This window comes from Panthera pardus, unplaced genomic scaffold, assembly GCF_024362965.1.
Source record: "Panthera pardus isolate Hobbes unplaced genomic scaffold, ASM2436296v1 HiC_scaffold_22, whole genome shotgun sequence".
NCBI classification, from domain to species: Eukaryota; Metazoa; Chordata; class Mammalia; order Carnivora; family Felidae; genus Panthera; species Panthera pardus.
Window position 1 is genome coordinate 51,751,159 of NW_026526788.1, and position 15,044 is coordinate 51,766,202.

The window sequence follows — 15,044 nt, forward strand, 5'->3', positions numbered from 1 at the left end:
AAGAGGCCATCAAGGACTAGTAGAAACACACCATCCGTCTAGAGCAAGTCATTGAATGTTCTGTTTACGCAACACCAGTTTTGCAGTTGTAGAACTTTTTTAGCGTGCTTTAATTTTAGGTGCCGTGACAATGACACGCTGCCTCAGCAGCACAGCTTCAAGGTGAGGTGGGTGGCGGAAAAGAAGCGGGAGGGCAGAGAGATCATGCTCGGAGTGGCCGGATGTTGCCATGGTAAGGGACAAACAAGGGGCACCATCACAGGGGGCAGGTGGGGTGGTGGAGGAAGACGAAGTCTGAGACCGGCCATAGACAGTGGTGACGGCCATAGACAGTGGTGACGTCCGAGTGTGCCTCCTCAGCACGCTGCCGGCACCGGCCAGGGAGGGAGGTCGGGGAAGACCCCGCCATCCAAGTCTAACTACACAGAAGGTGGCGCCCTCTCTGCGGCTTCCTTCCCCTTTCAGTCGTCACCACTGTAAATGCCTGGGCAGAAGGCACCGTCTCACACAGGGACAGCAGTTGGTGGCCGATCTCTCTCTCTCTCTCTCTCTCATACACACACGCACGCACGTGCACGCACACAGGACACAATGAAGAGTTAGAGGGGAAAAACAATGAATCATTCTGTTGACCTAGCCGGGTTTTCAACCTGGTGGTGTTTCGGTGGGGGTGACTCCATTATCAGGGCCCCAGATCTGACTGCACCTGGTGTTGTATAAATCCACTGTGACATCCCTAGAGAACTGTACTGTGACATCCCTAGTCTTACACTAAACCACTGGAATAAAGGAAAAGGCTTGTCAAAATCTCACATGTTCTGCTCATTCTGTCATTTTATTACCCAATTATCCATTACATTTTCCAATCACTTTACATAACCAACCATGTTCATCGTTGTCACACTATTGTAAACCACATCAGCAAGTTAATACATAAAGCTTTGCATTTCAAAAAACTAGACACTTTAGTAACAATATTACAAAGGTTTTAGCTTCAAAAATAACTGAAAATGAAAAAAATAAACTTTTAAAGAATTAGCATCATAAAATTAATTTATTCCAAGTAAAAATACAAAATAATATTATGACATTGACCAGATATGAAAGTCCCTCCCAGAAACAACTCTATTAATGATTGAGAAAGCACTCCTTAAAGAAAATACGAAATAAAATGAAAAATATGTAAATATGTTTAATTTTTTTCTTAGCAAAAAATCTTTCTAAAAATAACAATGAAAATTTGTCTCAGTACAAAGGCTACATTACTATTGAAAAAATACCAGCATGAAGAAAAGGTACATATTTGACAGTAGAAAAATGATTTCAGTGAATCACAATGTCTAAAGTTTGCAATGAAAATAAATCTGCAATAAAGATTTATGCCTTTTTTCTTTTCTTTTTTTTTCTATTTTTTATACAAACAGTACAAACAGTATTGCACATAACAACAAATAGTCGAGGTTAGGTTATAGCCTTCAAAAAATCGACTAGTTCAAGTGTCACGTCAAGGAAAGGCCACAACAGGACCTGTGATACCCAGGGGCTTCCCAGTCAAGTTGCAGGTCAGAACACCTCTGTGTTTTAAAAAATAATTTTTTTTGAAGGACCCTCTCTTTTAATATAACATTAACAACTTGGGGGGCACATTTATTTACAAAACAAAAGGGAACATGTTATAATTTAATAAACTAAAAAAGTTCTCTTTAAAAAAATACAAACAGAAGAACTCTTTCACAATCCTGGTCAGTCGTGCACAATCAACGCTTGATTATAAATATACAAATGAAGGGAAAGTAGTTTCCACCATCTATCCACAAACTTTCAGCACCAAAGGGAGTTTATTCTTTGTAACCTATTCTTGGTGACCATGGTTCTCACCTTCCCGTCAGCTTCCCGCTGTACAAGCTTCCAGCTTTTTTTTTTTTCTTTTTTTAAATCTCAGTGTTGTTTTAGTACATGAAAGAGGGGTGCTTCTTCAAAAAGTTTTGCTTCTTTCACATAATTAGGTAGATTTCTGTAGGTTAGATATGATCTTTAATATTATAGTTATAAAGCTCTAACTTCTTCATTTTCAAAAAACACAAATAAGCATGAAAAAAATAAAGTTACCATCTGTTAAATCATTTTTCTTGCAGAATTAAATTAATATATATTTTTCTGAATAAACTTACTTAGAAAATATCATTTTCTTTCCTATATTTCAAAATTGAGGTATTGCAAAAGATCATGTCAGTCAGAAAGCATGCCTTTTTCCTTAAAAACAAACAAACAAAAAAATCTTCAGCCAACTTTTGAAAACTGTCTAGAATACAAAAAGTAGTAGTGCATAACAAAATTTCTTGTACAGATGAAAAAAAACCACAAACATAGAAAAAAAAAAACAACAAAACAAACAAACAGAAAACCACAGCTGGGCTGGAAAAAAGCAATTATTACCAAAAAGCCCAGAGGTAACTTCAAAAGGGGAGAATTCTAATAAGCATTTTTAATCCAGTAAAAAACTATTTTGTTTTTCCTTTTTGAAAACAAACTATAGCTTGAAAGCTGGTAATTGCAACTAAACACTGGAGAAACACAACAAAACAAAAACAAGCCATATTAACTTAAGAGACAGGACAAGGACATCACAGCACATAAAAACACAGCGACTTAAATCTATTCTGCAGTGTCATATCCAGTCAGATTGTCCCCAGAACTCCAAAACATAGGAAGAAGATTAAAAAAAAAAAAAGAAAAAAGAAAAAAGAAAAAAGATTTTACATAGTCTCACAATCATTGTGTGTGTTTATATATTACTATCTGCAGCCCAAGAGTGAAGGCTAAAAAAATGTCCACGGTAGTACTAGCAGGCCTTAGTTCTATTCAAGCTTTACAGGATAAATCCAGGGAATTAAGTAGTTACTTTCTCACCCAGACAACCAGCCCTGCCCAGGCCGTCTTATTGTGGATAGACATTTCTTTAGCATCGCCATCACGCAACTTTCTTAAAATGTGCCTAGCTCGTCAATCTGACAACTTATCTCTATATACTGTATATATTCCTAGTGTTTGTAAGCTAAGATGAGCTCTTTGGTTTTCTGGACAAGGTCTGAAGCTATGTAAAATGGTGCAAGCACTAGGAGGTTGTAACTAAGAGCTCATGTGTTAGTTAATAATATACCAGTTATGAACTGTCAAGTTCGTTAATGTCTGACACAGAGGCTTTAAACAGTTAAGTTTGATCACAGTTAGACATAATCACTTTACTATATAAAATAAATTGCACAATATATAACAGAGCACCGCAAAGTACTTCATCTACCGTCCACAAATTTGCTTTAAGATATCCTACACCTAGGTTTTATATTGGTTGTAATATAGGTCATTCTGTTATGGGCTCTTCCTAGTTCAGAAGCATTCCATTTATTGAGGCATGCCTTCCTCCAGTCAATTACCAATTCTTTGAGTGAAAAAAAACTTTAAAAAAAATCAGTATTTTATAGCTTATATAGATTCTTAATTTGTGCATTGTGGGAAGGTTTTATACTAGACATTGGATATAAAATTTATTGCATGCAGCAACCTGATTAAGTAAACATGCAGTCAGAAATAGTGACCTTCCGTTGAAGCTTTCTGTAGTCTATTCTGATCTCCTTTCGGCAGCTGATTCTATCCCTAAATCACAGAAGTGTGTTGTTGGGTTTTTTTTAATTGATACCTTAGCCTGAAGAGAGTATTATGGTATTAATAATACCACCTTAATAGCAGCAAAAGCTATTGCAGCATAAATTTACATAACACTAAAAGATCTAACCAAAATCCTCAGCAAAACAAAATCAAACATGAAGGAAAAATAAAGATTCAGCTTATGAGGTATCCTTACATGTCAAAATAGAAAACTAAAGGCCTATTTTCATGAAGGGTTACCCTTACTCTAAATGACCCCAACTAATGATTGCTGAATTGTTGTGAAGTTTTTGCTACATCTGCCACCTACTCACGAGTATTGCCTTTGGTAAGTCTTCTCCTAGGGGCGACTCTCTAAGTTTCTGAAAATAAGTGCATGCTCCAGTTCAAAAACAATTGGAACAACAACAACAACAACAACAACAACACAACAACAACAACAACAACGTACAACAGCAAAAAAAAAAAAAAAAAAAAAAAAAAAATCACAGACATCAACCTGATGGCCGCTGATGAGAATGGCAGTCTACGAGTGACAAATCAGGGGTGAGAAATTAAGGTACCAAGCAGACAAAGGTGTGAATCAAAGTGCAAATCAGTACCGTTATACACTCTGCAATTCTGCATTATACTGGACACTGAGTTCAGTAATATGACTGTAAATAATAGTAATAATAAAAAGACCCATTTCTTCTTTAAAAATCGAGAACGAATGCACAGATTTCCAGAACACTGTAAGCCCTGAGGCAGTGCCCTCTCTTTTCCCTCCTTGTTATCTACTCCAGTACTTGTGGCTGGGTCTGCCCTGGGCTCAGCTCCAGCGGAACGGGACGTGCCGAGGGCGGTCGCCTCCCTCCTTCACCAGCGGTTTGTGGAACTCCCGCCCGGCGCGGGAGTGTATGCTCGCCCAGCAGTATTCGCAGTAATACTGCAGACAGGTGACGTTGGCACAGAAGAACGGGGCAAACTTCCCACCACAGCGCGTGCCCTGGCACTCATCACACATCTGATCATCCAGCACGTATGGCTTCACTTCCACCTGGACCCAAAGAGGAAAGACAGGAAAAACTGTTTAGCAAAGCTTCCTCATGTTTCTTTCTTTGAGACTTTACGATACAGCTTAATGACGTGTGTCAGTCAGACAAAGGGGTGAACCAGAGTGCAAATCAGTACTCTGAACTCAGTAGCTCGATTTACAGCTTGTGTGATCACAGGCGAATTCTTAACCTGTCTCTGTGCTTTTGTGTGCTCTATCCGTGTATCTGTGAAGTGGGCACACTTTATACACACACACACACACACACACACACACACACACACACACATTTGTGTGTCTGCAAAACGGGTACAGCGTCTGCCTCCCAGGGTACTGGTGAGGATTAAGAGAGGTAGTATATAGGGGTGCCCGGGTGGCTCAGTCGGTTAAGTGTCCGACTTCAGCTCAGCTCATGATCTCACAGCTTGTGGGTTTGAGCCCCGCGTCGGGCTCTGTGCTGACAGCTCGGAGCCTGGAGCCTGCTTCAGATTCTGTCTCCCTCTCTCTCTGCCCCTTGCCTGCTCGCACTCTGTCTCTCTCAAAAATAAACATTTAAAAAAGAATAAAAATAAATTTTAAAAAATAAGAGAGGTAGTGTATGTAAAAGCACACGAGCTGAATCCTGAAGGCCAGGCAGCACCTGGCCCCGTGGGATGAGAGAGAGCAGGTCAGGGAGAGGCAGCAGCTGGGACAAAGCGCATACGCCCTCGAAGGCAGGGCACAGAGTTGGGGACTGGTTTGGTGGCAGCCAGGCTGGGGGGGGAAGAGTCACACTGGCTCCCAGGGCAGGCTGAGCTGTGATACTACAGTCAGGCTCTGGGCCTCAGTGTTTTACTGACAAGGCTTCCCAAAGTCTAACATCCCAATACCGTATACAGCAAACTGGAGGGGAAAGCGGAGGGGGCCGGTGAAATCTTAGCTACAATAATTAGACTTTACACTTTTTTGGACTTTATTGCCTTAATTTCCCCCCAAAACTGGAAGCTTCAATAGAGAAGAACTTTTCGTCACAGCCCTTTAGGGCGTGTTTTATAATTTAAACGAAGCAATGCTGGGTATGTGGAAGCCAGAAGCAAGGGAGAACAGAGTTACTGGAGTTTTCCCCAGGTCCCCTTCCTAGGATTTCAGACAAGGGACATCATTCAGGTTTTTATCTCAAATGTTAGAAATCAGCATGAAGGTGGCAAGTCCGTGATCAGCCCCTTCCCACATAGCCCTCCGGGCCACTGTGGGGAAGAGCCACGGCTGTGGCTACAGAGACAAGGACCTATGGCTTCGTGACGGGGGCTAACTGCCTGGCGATTCAAGATGCTTCTGGGTGTAGCCAGGAGTTTCTAGCAGGACACAAGGCAGGTGAGGGAGAGGGGCAGCAGGGTGGACAGCGTGGGGCAGGCGGCAAAGACGGCTGACCTAGAATCGGACACTCTACTTTTCCTGGCTCTCCTCCCCTTTGGAGAGTCGTCTGCTGGCCTCCTCTAGCCTTGGGCTCCAGTGCACAGGCCGGTCGGCCAGCCAGCCAGCCACTCCTTCTTGGAAGATCCACCTGAGAAGACCTGTATCGGCTCCCGGTTACTCAGGGGGAAATGTCCTCACTCTGACTCTAGTTCCTTCCCTCCAGTTTCCCCCTCCTCAACCTGACAAGTTAGTGAAGGGGCTTCTGAAAAATCTCTTGCCTTGATCTCTGCATCATAATTAAAACTGTGGTAGCTCTGGGTTCACCTGCCTGGGTTTGGATCTAGGCCATAGTAGTAGCTGTGCAAGTTTCTCTTACATGAGGCCACTCTGAGCCCGTTTCCTCATCTATACACTGGGGGAGAAGAATGCACACTTGATAGGGTTCCTATGAAGAGTAAATGAGTTAAATAACACAAAGCACACAGAACAGGCGTGGCATACCCCAAGCATGACACCTGAGTCTCAGTCCTGCTGCCTCCACACTATTCCTGGCCGTCCCACCTCATGCTGACAGCCTCTACACTGGCCACAGAGCTCCAGGCCTGTCCTGGCTCAATTCTACTATGAGCCTGCTGATATTTCAATGAATCTACTTCCACAATGTTCCTCTCCTGGTCCCAAGCCATTCGAATTCTCCACTGCAGGGCGCCTGGGTGTCTCAGTTGGTTAAGCATCTGACTCTGGGTTTTGGCTCAGGTCACAGTCTCGTGGTTTGTGAGTTGGAGCCCCGCCCTGGGCTGGACGCTGGCAGCGTGGAGCCTGCTTGGGGTGCTGTCTCTCCCTCTCTCTGCCCGTCCCTGGCTCTGTCTCTTTAAATAAATAAACTTAAAAAAATTTTTTTATTAAAAAATGTTATCAAAAAGTCTCTTTGTGCTAGACTTGAATCTCCTTGATTGCTCTTTTCATATTTGTATGTATTATAAAAGGCTACTGTCTTTCTTGAAGTGAACAATCCTCTGCCTATTTTTAAATTGTACTCTTTTTGTTGTTGAGTTATAAGAGTTCTTTATATATACTAGATACGAGACTTTTATCAGATATATGATTTGCAAATATTTTCTATTTTGTAAGCTGTTTTTCTTTCTTGACAAGGTCCTTTGATGCACAAAAGTTTTTAATTTTGATGAAGTTCAATTTACCTTTTTATGGTTTCAGCTTCTGTATTTAGGTTGATTTTTAGTAAATTCTGTATTTAGTGTGAGGCCAGGGTCCAACTTCATTCTTTTGCATGTGGACATCTAGTTGCCCCAGCACCATTTGTTGAAGAGACTTTTCTTTACCCGTGAATGGTACTGGCAACCTTGTCAAAAATCAATTACAAGCCCAGCCTTCCTTAACTATTTCAGTCCCACAGGGAGCTACTCCTTCTTCCTTTAAAAAATTTTTTTAAATATTTTTGAGAGAGGGAGAGAAAGAGCATGGAGGAGGGGCAGAGAGGAGGGGCAGAGAGTGGACACAGAATCTGAAGCAGGCTCCAGGCTCTGAGCTGTCAGCACAGACCCCAACATGGGGCTCAAACTCACAAACCAGGAGATCACAACATGAGCCAAAGTCAGACGTTTAGCCAGCTGAGCCACCCAGGTGCCCCAGCTCCTTCCTCCTTTGAATTTAACACTCCATATTGCTCCTCTGGCATTTCCTATCTATAGTCCTGCCTTGGTCAGCATCTCTCCTGAGCTTCAAACAACTTGAGGACAGAGTCCTGGAGCAAGACAAGATACTGGCAGGCCCACTATCCTAGAAGGAGGTGGAAGGAGGTGGAAGGAAGAAGGTGGTCTACAAAGATTGTGGACCTCTGGGGGAATGGAGCTATTAGCTTGTAAGAGTATATCTAATCTGGCCTGATCTCCCTACATCTGAATGCCAAGAAGGAGTCAAACCGGTGGAATAAATCCCCTCTGCCCTGAAGCTCGAGGCCTACTGGTGAAGGCAGGGCATTCAGGGAACTGGTAGCACCCTGCTTTTCCACTTTCAGTCCATGAGCTTGGGACCACTTTGCTTCTACCACCCTAGAGATACCTATACTCAGCGTGTTCCAGCAACCAGATGTGATCCCCAAGAAGCCTCAGTCAGGGAGAGAACTGGTCTCAACAAATAGCATTCACACTCAGCAGAAGAGAGCTGCTGGAGGAGAAAGACGAAAGCCATTTATAATACACACAAATATAAAAAGAGCACACACGGAGATTAAAATCTAGCATAAAGGAGACACCCTAGGTGTAAAAATGGTATTGTAGTTATATGGGTTTTCCCCTCCTCTGTTTTTTTTTTAGAGCTTAATTTTTTTAAACTGAGGTTAAAGTCATCAAAAATTAACCATTTTCAAGTGAACAATCCATGGGCATTTAATATAGTCACAGTGTTAGGTAACTACTGCCTCCGTCTAGTTCCAAAACATTGTCATCACCCCAAAAGGAAACCTTGTACTCCCAATTTTGTGTTTTAAAGAACTCCTTTTCTAAAGATACATACTGAATTATTTAACTGAATTATTTCAGGATGAAATTATATGACCTGGGATCTACTTCAAAATAACCTGGGGTGAGGATGAGAAAGTGGGTAGAGATGTAGATGAAACAGGATTGGCCAAAAGTTAATGACTTTTGAAACTGGAGGATAGAACACTGCATGTTGACAACTGTAACTGGATGATGGGGTTCATTAAAACATTCTCTGTACTTTTGTACGTATTCAAACTTTTTTACGATGAAGAAGTTAAAACATCTAACCCATAATTTTTTCAGGATCCACATAGGAGTGAAAACATATGGTATCTGTCTTTCTCTGTACGACTTATTTCACTTAGCATAACACTCTCCAACCAATTTGACAATAAATTTCATATTAAAAAAAAAATAAACCATAATTTTTTGACTAAGTTATCAGCTGAACTGAAGACAGGATAATCACTGCTGAGGTCCAGTTTAGTGGCCTAGAAGGTCAAGTGGTAGGCATATTTCAAAGCTCTGAGAAAAAAATGATTTCAAATAGTAAAAGCAAAGATGGGAAATTTTAGAATAGATTCAGGAGAACCTAACAGTCGAATAACAAAAGTTCCAGAAGAAGGAATAATAAAGGGAAAAGTAATAAGCTGACAAGAGCCCTGAAACTGCATATCAAAAATACCACAGGTTTCGTCTGGACTGATGAGAAAAAAATATATACCACCAGGCAGATCCTGCTAAAATTTGTAGCTAAAATTTTAGAATTCTAAAGGTAAAGAGAGGGGGCGCCTGGGTGGCTCAGTCAGTTAAGCGTCCAACTTCGGCTCAGGTCATGATCTTGCAGTTCCTGTGGGGTTCAAGCCCCACATCAGGCTCTGCACTGGTGGTGAGGAGCCTGCTTGGGAGGGAGGGAGGGAGGGAGGGAGGGAGGGAGGGATGGATGGATTCATTCATTCATTCTGCACTGGTGGTGAGGAGCCTGCTTGGGAGGGAGGGAGGGAGGGAGGGAGGGAGGGAGGGAGGGAGGGATGGATGGATTCATTCATTCATTCATTCATTCTCTCTCTCTCCCTATCTCTCTGCCCCTGCCCTACTTGTGCTCTTTCTCTCTCAAAATAAATAAATAAACAAAATAAAATTAAAAAAAAATAACAAAGTTAAAGAGAAAAACGTTAACATGCTTTGAAGTGAAAAGAGCTAGTTATTTCTGCTACCAAGGATGGAAAGAAAACAGGCTGGCATCAGACTTCTCACTGGTAACACTGGAAGTCAGAACACCAAGGATTACTATTTATTAGTCTGAGAGAAAAAGACATGTTCTGCAAATTCTGAATCTAGTCAAGGTATTGTTTCTGTGTCAAGAAGACTTATAAGAAAATTAGTAGCCTAATGCATTCTAGCAATAAAAATGGAGAAAATATTCACAAGTGTAACAAAAGTGATCAATTACTCAGAATGAACCAAACCATAAAGACATAAGACCTACATAAAATGTAAAAAAAAGAAAACAGTCTTAAAAAACACCCAAGCTAACTAGGTCTATATGTACAAATTATACGTAAGTCAGACCCTGTAGATAAGAACTAGAAACCTAGAAGTTTCAAGCTTTATTTTTATGTAAAAATAAAACATGTTTAAATGGCAAACGATACCATAAAAAAAAAGTCAATAGGCAAATGATGGATTTGGAAAAAAACTGCAGACTATAATTCATACCATACAAAGAACTCTTAAAAACTGGTAAGAAAAAGACCTACAACACAGTGGAAAATGTGTAGACAGTAATTCACATAAGAATTTGCAGCAATCCACATTAAAAAATGTTCACATTAGTCAGGAAAAAGAAAATTAATTATGGCTTTATTCTCATCAGATCAGCAAACACCTAAAGGAGGTGATTACTACTTATCACTTGTGGATAGAAATGTGAATTGGCACAACATTTAAAAAAAAATGTTTATTTATATTGAGAGAGAGAGGGAGAGAGAGGGAATGTGCGAGGGGCAGAGAGAGAGGGAGGAAGAGAATCCCAAGCAGACTCCACACCTTGGAGCCTGACGTGGGGCTCAATGTCACAACAGTGAAATCATGGTGTGAGATGAAGTCAAGAGTTGGGCGCTTAACCAAATGAGCCACCCAGGTGCTCTCTTTAAAAATTTTTTTTTAATGTTTATTTATTTTTGAGAGAGAGACAGCGTGAGGAGGGGAGGGGCAGTGGGAGAGGGAGACACAGAATCTGAAGCAGGCTCCAGGCTCTGAGCTGTCAGCAGAGTCCGGCCTGGGGCCTGAACTCACAAACTGTGAGATCATGACCTGAGCTGAAGTCAGACTCTCAACCAACTGAGCCACCCAGGTGCCCATTTTTTTTTTATTAAAAAAATTTTTTTTAACATTTTATTTTTAAGTAATCTGTACTTCCAATGTGGGGCTCAAACTCAAAACCCTGAGATCAAGAGTTGCACACTCCAGTGACTGAGCCAGCCAGGTGCCCCTGAATTGGTACATTTTAATTTAGTTTAATTTAATTTTAATTTTAGAGAGAGAGAGAGAAAGAGAGAGAGAGAGAGAAAGCAAGAGAGAGAGAGAATCTCAAACAGGCTCCACGCAATATGGGGCTCAACCTCATGATCCTGAGATCAAGAGTCCGATGCCTAACTAACTGAGCCAACCAGGTGCCGCGGTACAATGTTTTTAAAAAGCAAACTAGCAAATCGTTAAAATTAAAACTATATACACTCTTTGGCCAATAATCCCATTGCTGGTTGTTGTTAATGCTACTATCCCAATGCTTGGAAATATAACCCCAGATGAGAGGATACATATAAAGAATATTTATTGCAGAACTGTCCATGATGGTAAAAAAAAAAAAAAAAAAAAGTAGAAAAAAAAGTAAGTGTCCACCTATAGAAGAATGAATAAAATGTGGTACATCTAACCCATAAAATATCATGCAGCCATGAACAAGACTGAATTAATGCTCGACCTGTTGATTTAAAAGGATTTCCACAATATAGGGATGTTAAGATCAAGTGGAATGATGGATACAAACACTCACTGCAAGTGTAAAACACTGAACAAACAAATGTAAGGTCAAGTAATAGGTTTGTGCTGATATCTGAAAATGTAATATGAATAAAACTGCACCTTCTGTCTATTCAGGCATCCAGCTGAGCTCGGCAACAATGTTCCTTAACAACTAAGGAGTTCTGATGGATGTAGTCAACACAATACCTAGGCAGATAAGTCCTGAAACTCCACAGTCATGGCTCCTGGCCAGAGGTACACAGTATGCCTTATTTAATCAGCTTTCTTAGAGAATAATGGATTCCTCATAAGTTACTTTTCCAGAGAGCATTTTTCCTTTTCAGTGCTCAAACATCTTGAATTTTGAGGGGTTTTTTTCATGGAAGTCTTCCTAAAATGTACTATTTATTCTGCCCCATCTGAAGCATGGGGCATTATGAATGTCTTTTAGAGCAGTGCCAGGTAAGTCAACGCAGGGGGCAGTTTTCACTTTTTTCTGTCGTCCCCTTTAAAACTTGTCAGTCTGGGGGCGCCTGGATGGCTCAGTCGGTTGAACGTCCGACTTCGGCTCAGGTCATGATTTCATGGTTCGTGGGTTCGAGCCCCGTGTCGGGCTCTGTGCTGACAGCTCGGAGCCTGGAGCCTGCTTCGGATTCTGTGTCTCCCCTCTCTCTCTGCCCCTCCCCCGCTCATGCTCTGTCTCTGTCTCTCAAAAGTGAAGATTAAAAAAAAAAAATTTTAAACTTGTCAGTCTGCAATCACTTCTAATAATGCTTTCGATGACCCTTTATAAATTTGCAACTTCCATTTTTTCTTAAATCAAAGCTTTAAAATTTTTAAATGTTTATTTATTTAAATATTTTTTTAATGTTTATTTATATTTGAGGCAGGGGGAGGGGCAGAGGGAGATGGGAGACAGAATCCAAAGCAGGCTCTGGGCTCTGAAATGTCAGTCAGCGCAGAGCCCAACACAGGGCACCTCAGTGGCTCCATCAGTTAAGCATCTGACTTCAGCTCACGTCATGATCTCACCGTAAAGCCACTTTTAGCACCTGCATGAAGGTGTTGATCCAAAGAGTAGAGGCTTGCCCAGAAGATAAGACATACACAATGACTCAAAACGATTCACAAACACAGATGTTCATGTTGGCTACCGCACCATCTTAAAGGGCAAAAGTCAAGCAGTATCTCTGACAATTTAAATCAACAGAGAGAAGTAGATGTGTGAAGGACATTGGTAGGTATTCCTACGCCAAAGAGTGATTTTTGTCTCAAGTGGATTCACTCATACGGAATGCCTGGTTTTTGTAAGCCATCATATTAAAAACTGAAATACAATGGAGAATAAGATGTAGTTCTTCCCTAATATAATTTATGATCTGAGAGTTTCTTAAAGGCACTCCCAAACCATTTGTAATTTTCGCCTTACCTGAATGCTATTTACTATTACACGATGTTTTACTTGACTATCCACATTAATCCTATTCTTCCCAATAACAGATATGTAGCTACTAAATTGAAAATGTGTTTCTCTATTAATCGCCTAAATCATCTGGAGTATCAATAAGCTGTAACACGTGGAGACACTAATCTACTGGGATATTACTGATCTACACTCCATTATTAAAGTCCAAATACTACAGTTCTATGCAGAACCAGTCATATCATGAAATAGACCCTCTGCTTCAAAGGGATTTACAGGTATAGGAGATGAAAACTTCCTACAAGGAGATACCTGAATTCCATGCATCTAATGGAGATGACCATGCCCACGGATTCTGATGAATATGTGCACTTATTCATGAACTGTGATAACCAATAAGGATAAGAAGGACTGACGTGGAACCTGGATAAGTGGCTATAAGATGGATAAGGGAAATAATATATTTAGAATGATATAGGCAAAGAGAAAGCCATACTTGAATACACTGTTCTCAATGTTGACATTGTTTTGTATCTAACAAGCTAGAGAAAATATTTCTGCCTGCAGCTTTTTTTATATCAGTCAACAAAATGACCTCCCAATATAAATAAAGCAATGACGAAATAGCTCTTGGTGGCAGAGAGGAGATACCTAGGGAGAAAAGAAATGATTTACAGATCCAAAATTCCCTCTCCTTGGCCCCGAAATGTTGTAGTAATGAGAAGGGGGACAGAAGTCAAGGTTAAGCTTGGTTTGAATGATGTGCTAAATGTCCTATTAAGAACAGCTAAAGAACGGCCCCTGCCATAGTCTGTCCAGTGGTGACAGGGACTATCAAATTAAGTCTGTCAGACACGCAGCCACCCCAAGGCGGGTGAGACACGCTTACAGAGGGCTGGAAGTCGAGTAGAAGCAAGATTTTAGATGATGGAGTCACAGTGGACAAACTGGAGAAAGAGGTGTAACTTAACAGGGACATACGTAAAGTCTTGCTCAGAAGTCAGGTAGGCCATTTCTTATCATCTGGAGCAACATGCTTCCTGGAAAAACCATTTTATTCGGTGTGCTAACACTTTTAAATACTATGTGCTCCTAATGTCCTTGGCATGTGTCACAGAGTACATCTATCCATGCCTAAAAACCATAGTAACCTCATTAACATTCCCACTAAACATAGTGTCTTTACAGCTGCTAAAGCAGGTCCTCTACCAGCAGGCAATACTAAGATTGTTTGGACATAAATTTTTCGTTTTCCAACTGACTATGAGCTGGAATCCTGCTGTTTAGAAAGCAGATGACAGATGCCTAGGAAATTAAAGCAGCAATGTGAAAATGGCTTTTCCTTAGCAACAAAGTCATCCACAACCTTCCAGATATAGCAAATATTCACAGTTATTAATTTTAGAAGCAATCTGGGGTAGATTAAACAAAAACATACGTGAAGCGGTTTGAACTTTCTTTTTACCTTTCAGAGGATGGGACTTACTACTTTTCATATTCTCAAGTGTGAGGACAAGAAAGGTTTTAAAATCGTCCTAGTGCTTTTTCCATAGTTCCGAGAATGCTTATGTTGCCACCTTTGCCATGTTTACAGAGTGCACAGAGATCTAAGAGGGCTCTGTCTGGCCTTAAGGTGACGTCTTCATGAAACAAAGAAGGGCCACCTGACAGGCTCCCACACAATCCATAGACTGACCCCCGAGTCTGGTTCTCTTCCATGCTGTTTGGGAATGGGGCTGGAGGTGAGGATATAAATCAGCCCCAAACCATGTTCTGATGGCAGAAGAGTGTATCATGTGGGGAACAAAGGGTAAGAAAATCATTAAAGATCTGCGAAACGCATAATTGCCACGGTGTCACCACCACCCCAGAACAAATGCGGAAGTGCAGAGTGCCCTGGCTCCATCTGTTAATTGGCTATTTCACAGTCTTGCAGGCCTCAGTTTCCCCTAAGAAACTGCTAGTTGACTGATATTCCCTGACTTCTGGGGTTAAA

The 15,044-nt window shown here is 41.1% G+C and overlaps 1 protein-coding gene across 10 annotated transcripts in view; it reads right to left on the reverse strand.

The window, feature by feature from the left end:
* Positions 1 to 814: 814 nt before the first annotated feature.
* CPEB3 (cytoplasmic polyadenylation element binding protein 3) overlaps positions 815 to 15,044 on the reverse strand; it is a 193,119-nt gene continuing 178,889 nt past the window's right edge. For all 10 annotated transcript variants that reach the window (XM_019445086.2, XM_019445085.2, XM_019445079.2 and 7 more), the window contains one exon: positions 815 to 4,705. In XM_019445086.2, coding sequence (XP_019300631.1) covers positions 4,478 to 4,705 — 228 coding nt within the window. In that variant the 3' untranslated portion in view covers positions 815 to 4,477. The remainder of the gene's footprint in view (positions 4,706 to 15,044) is intronic.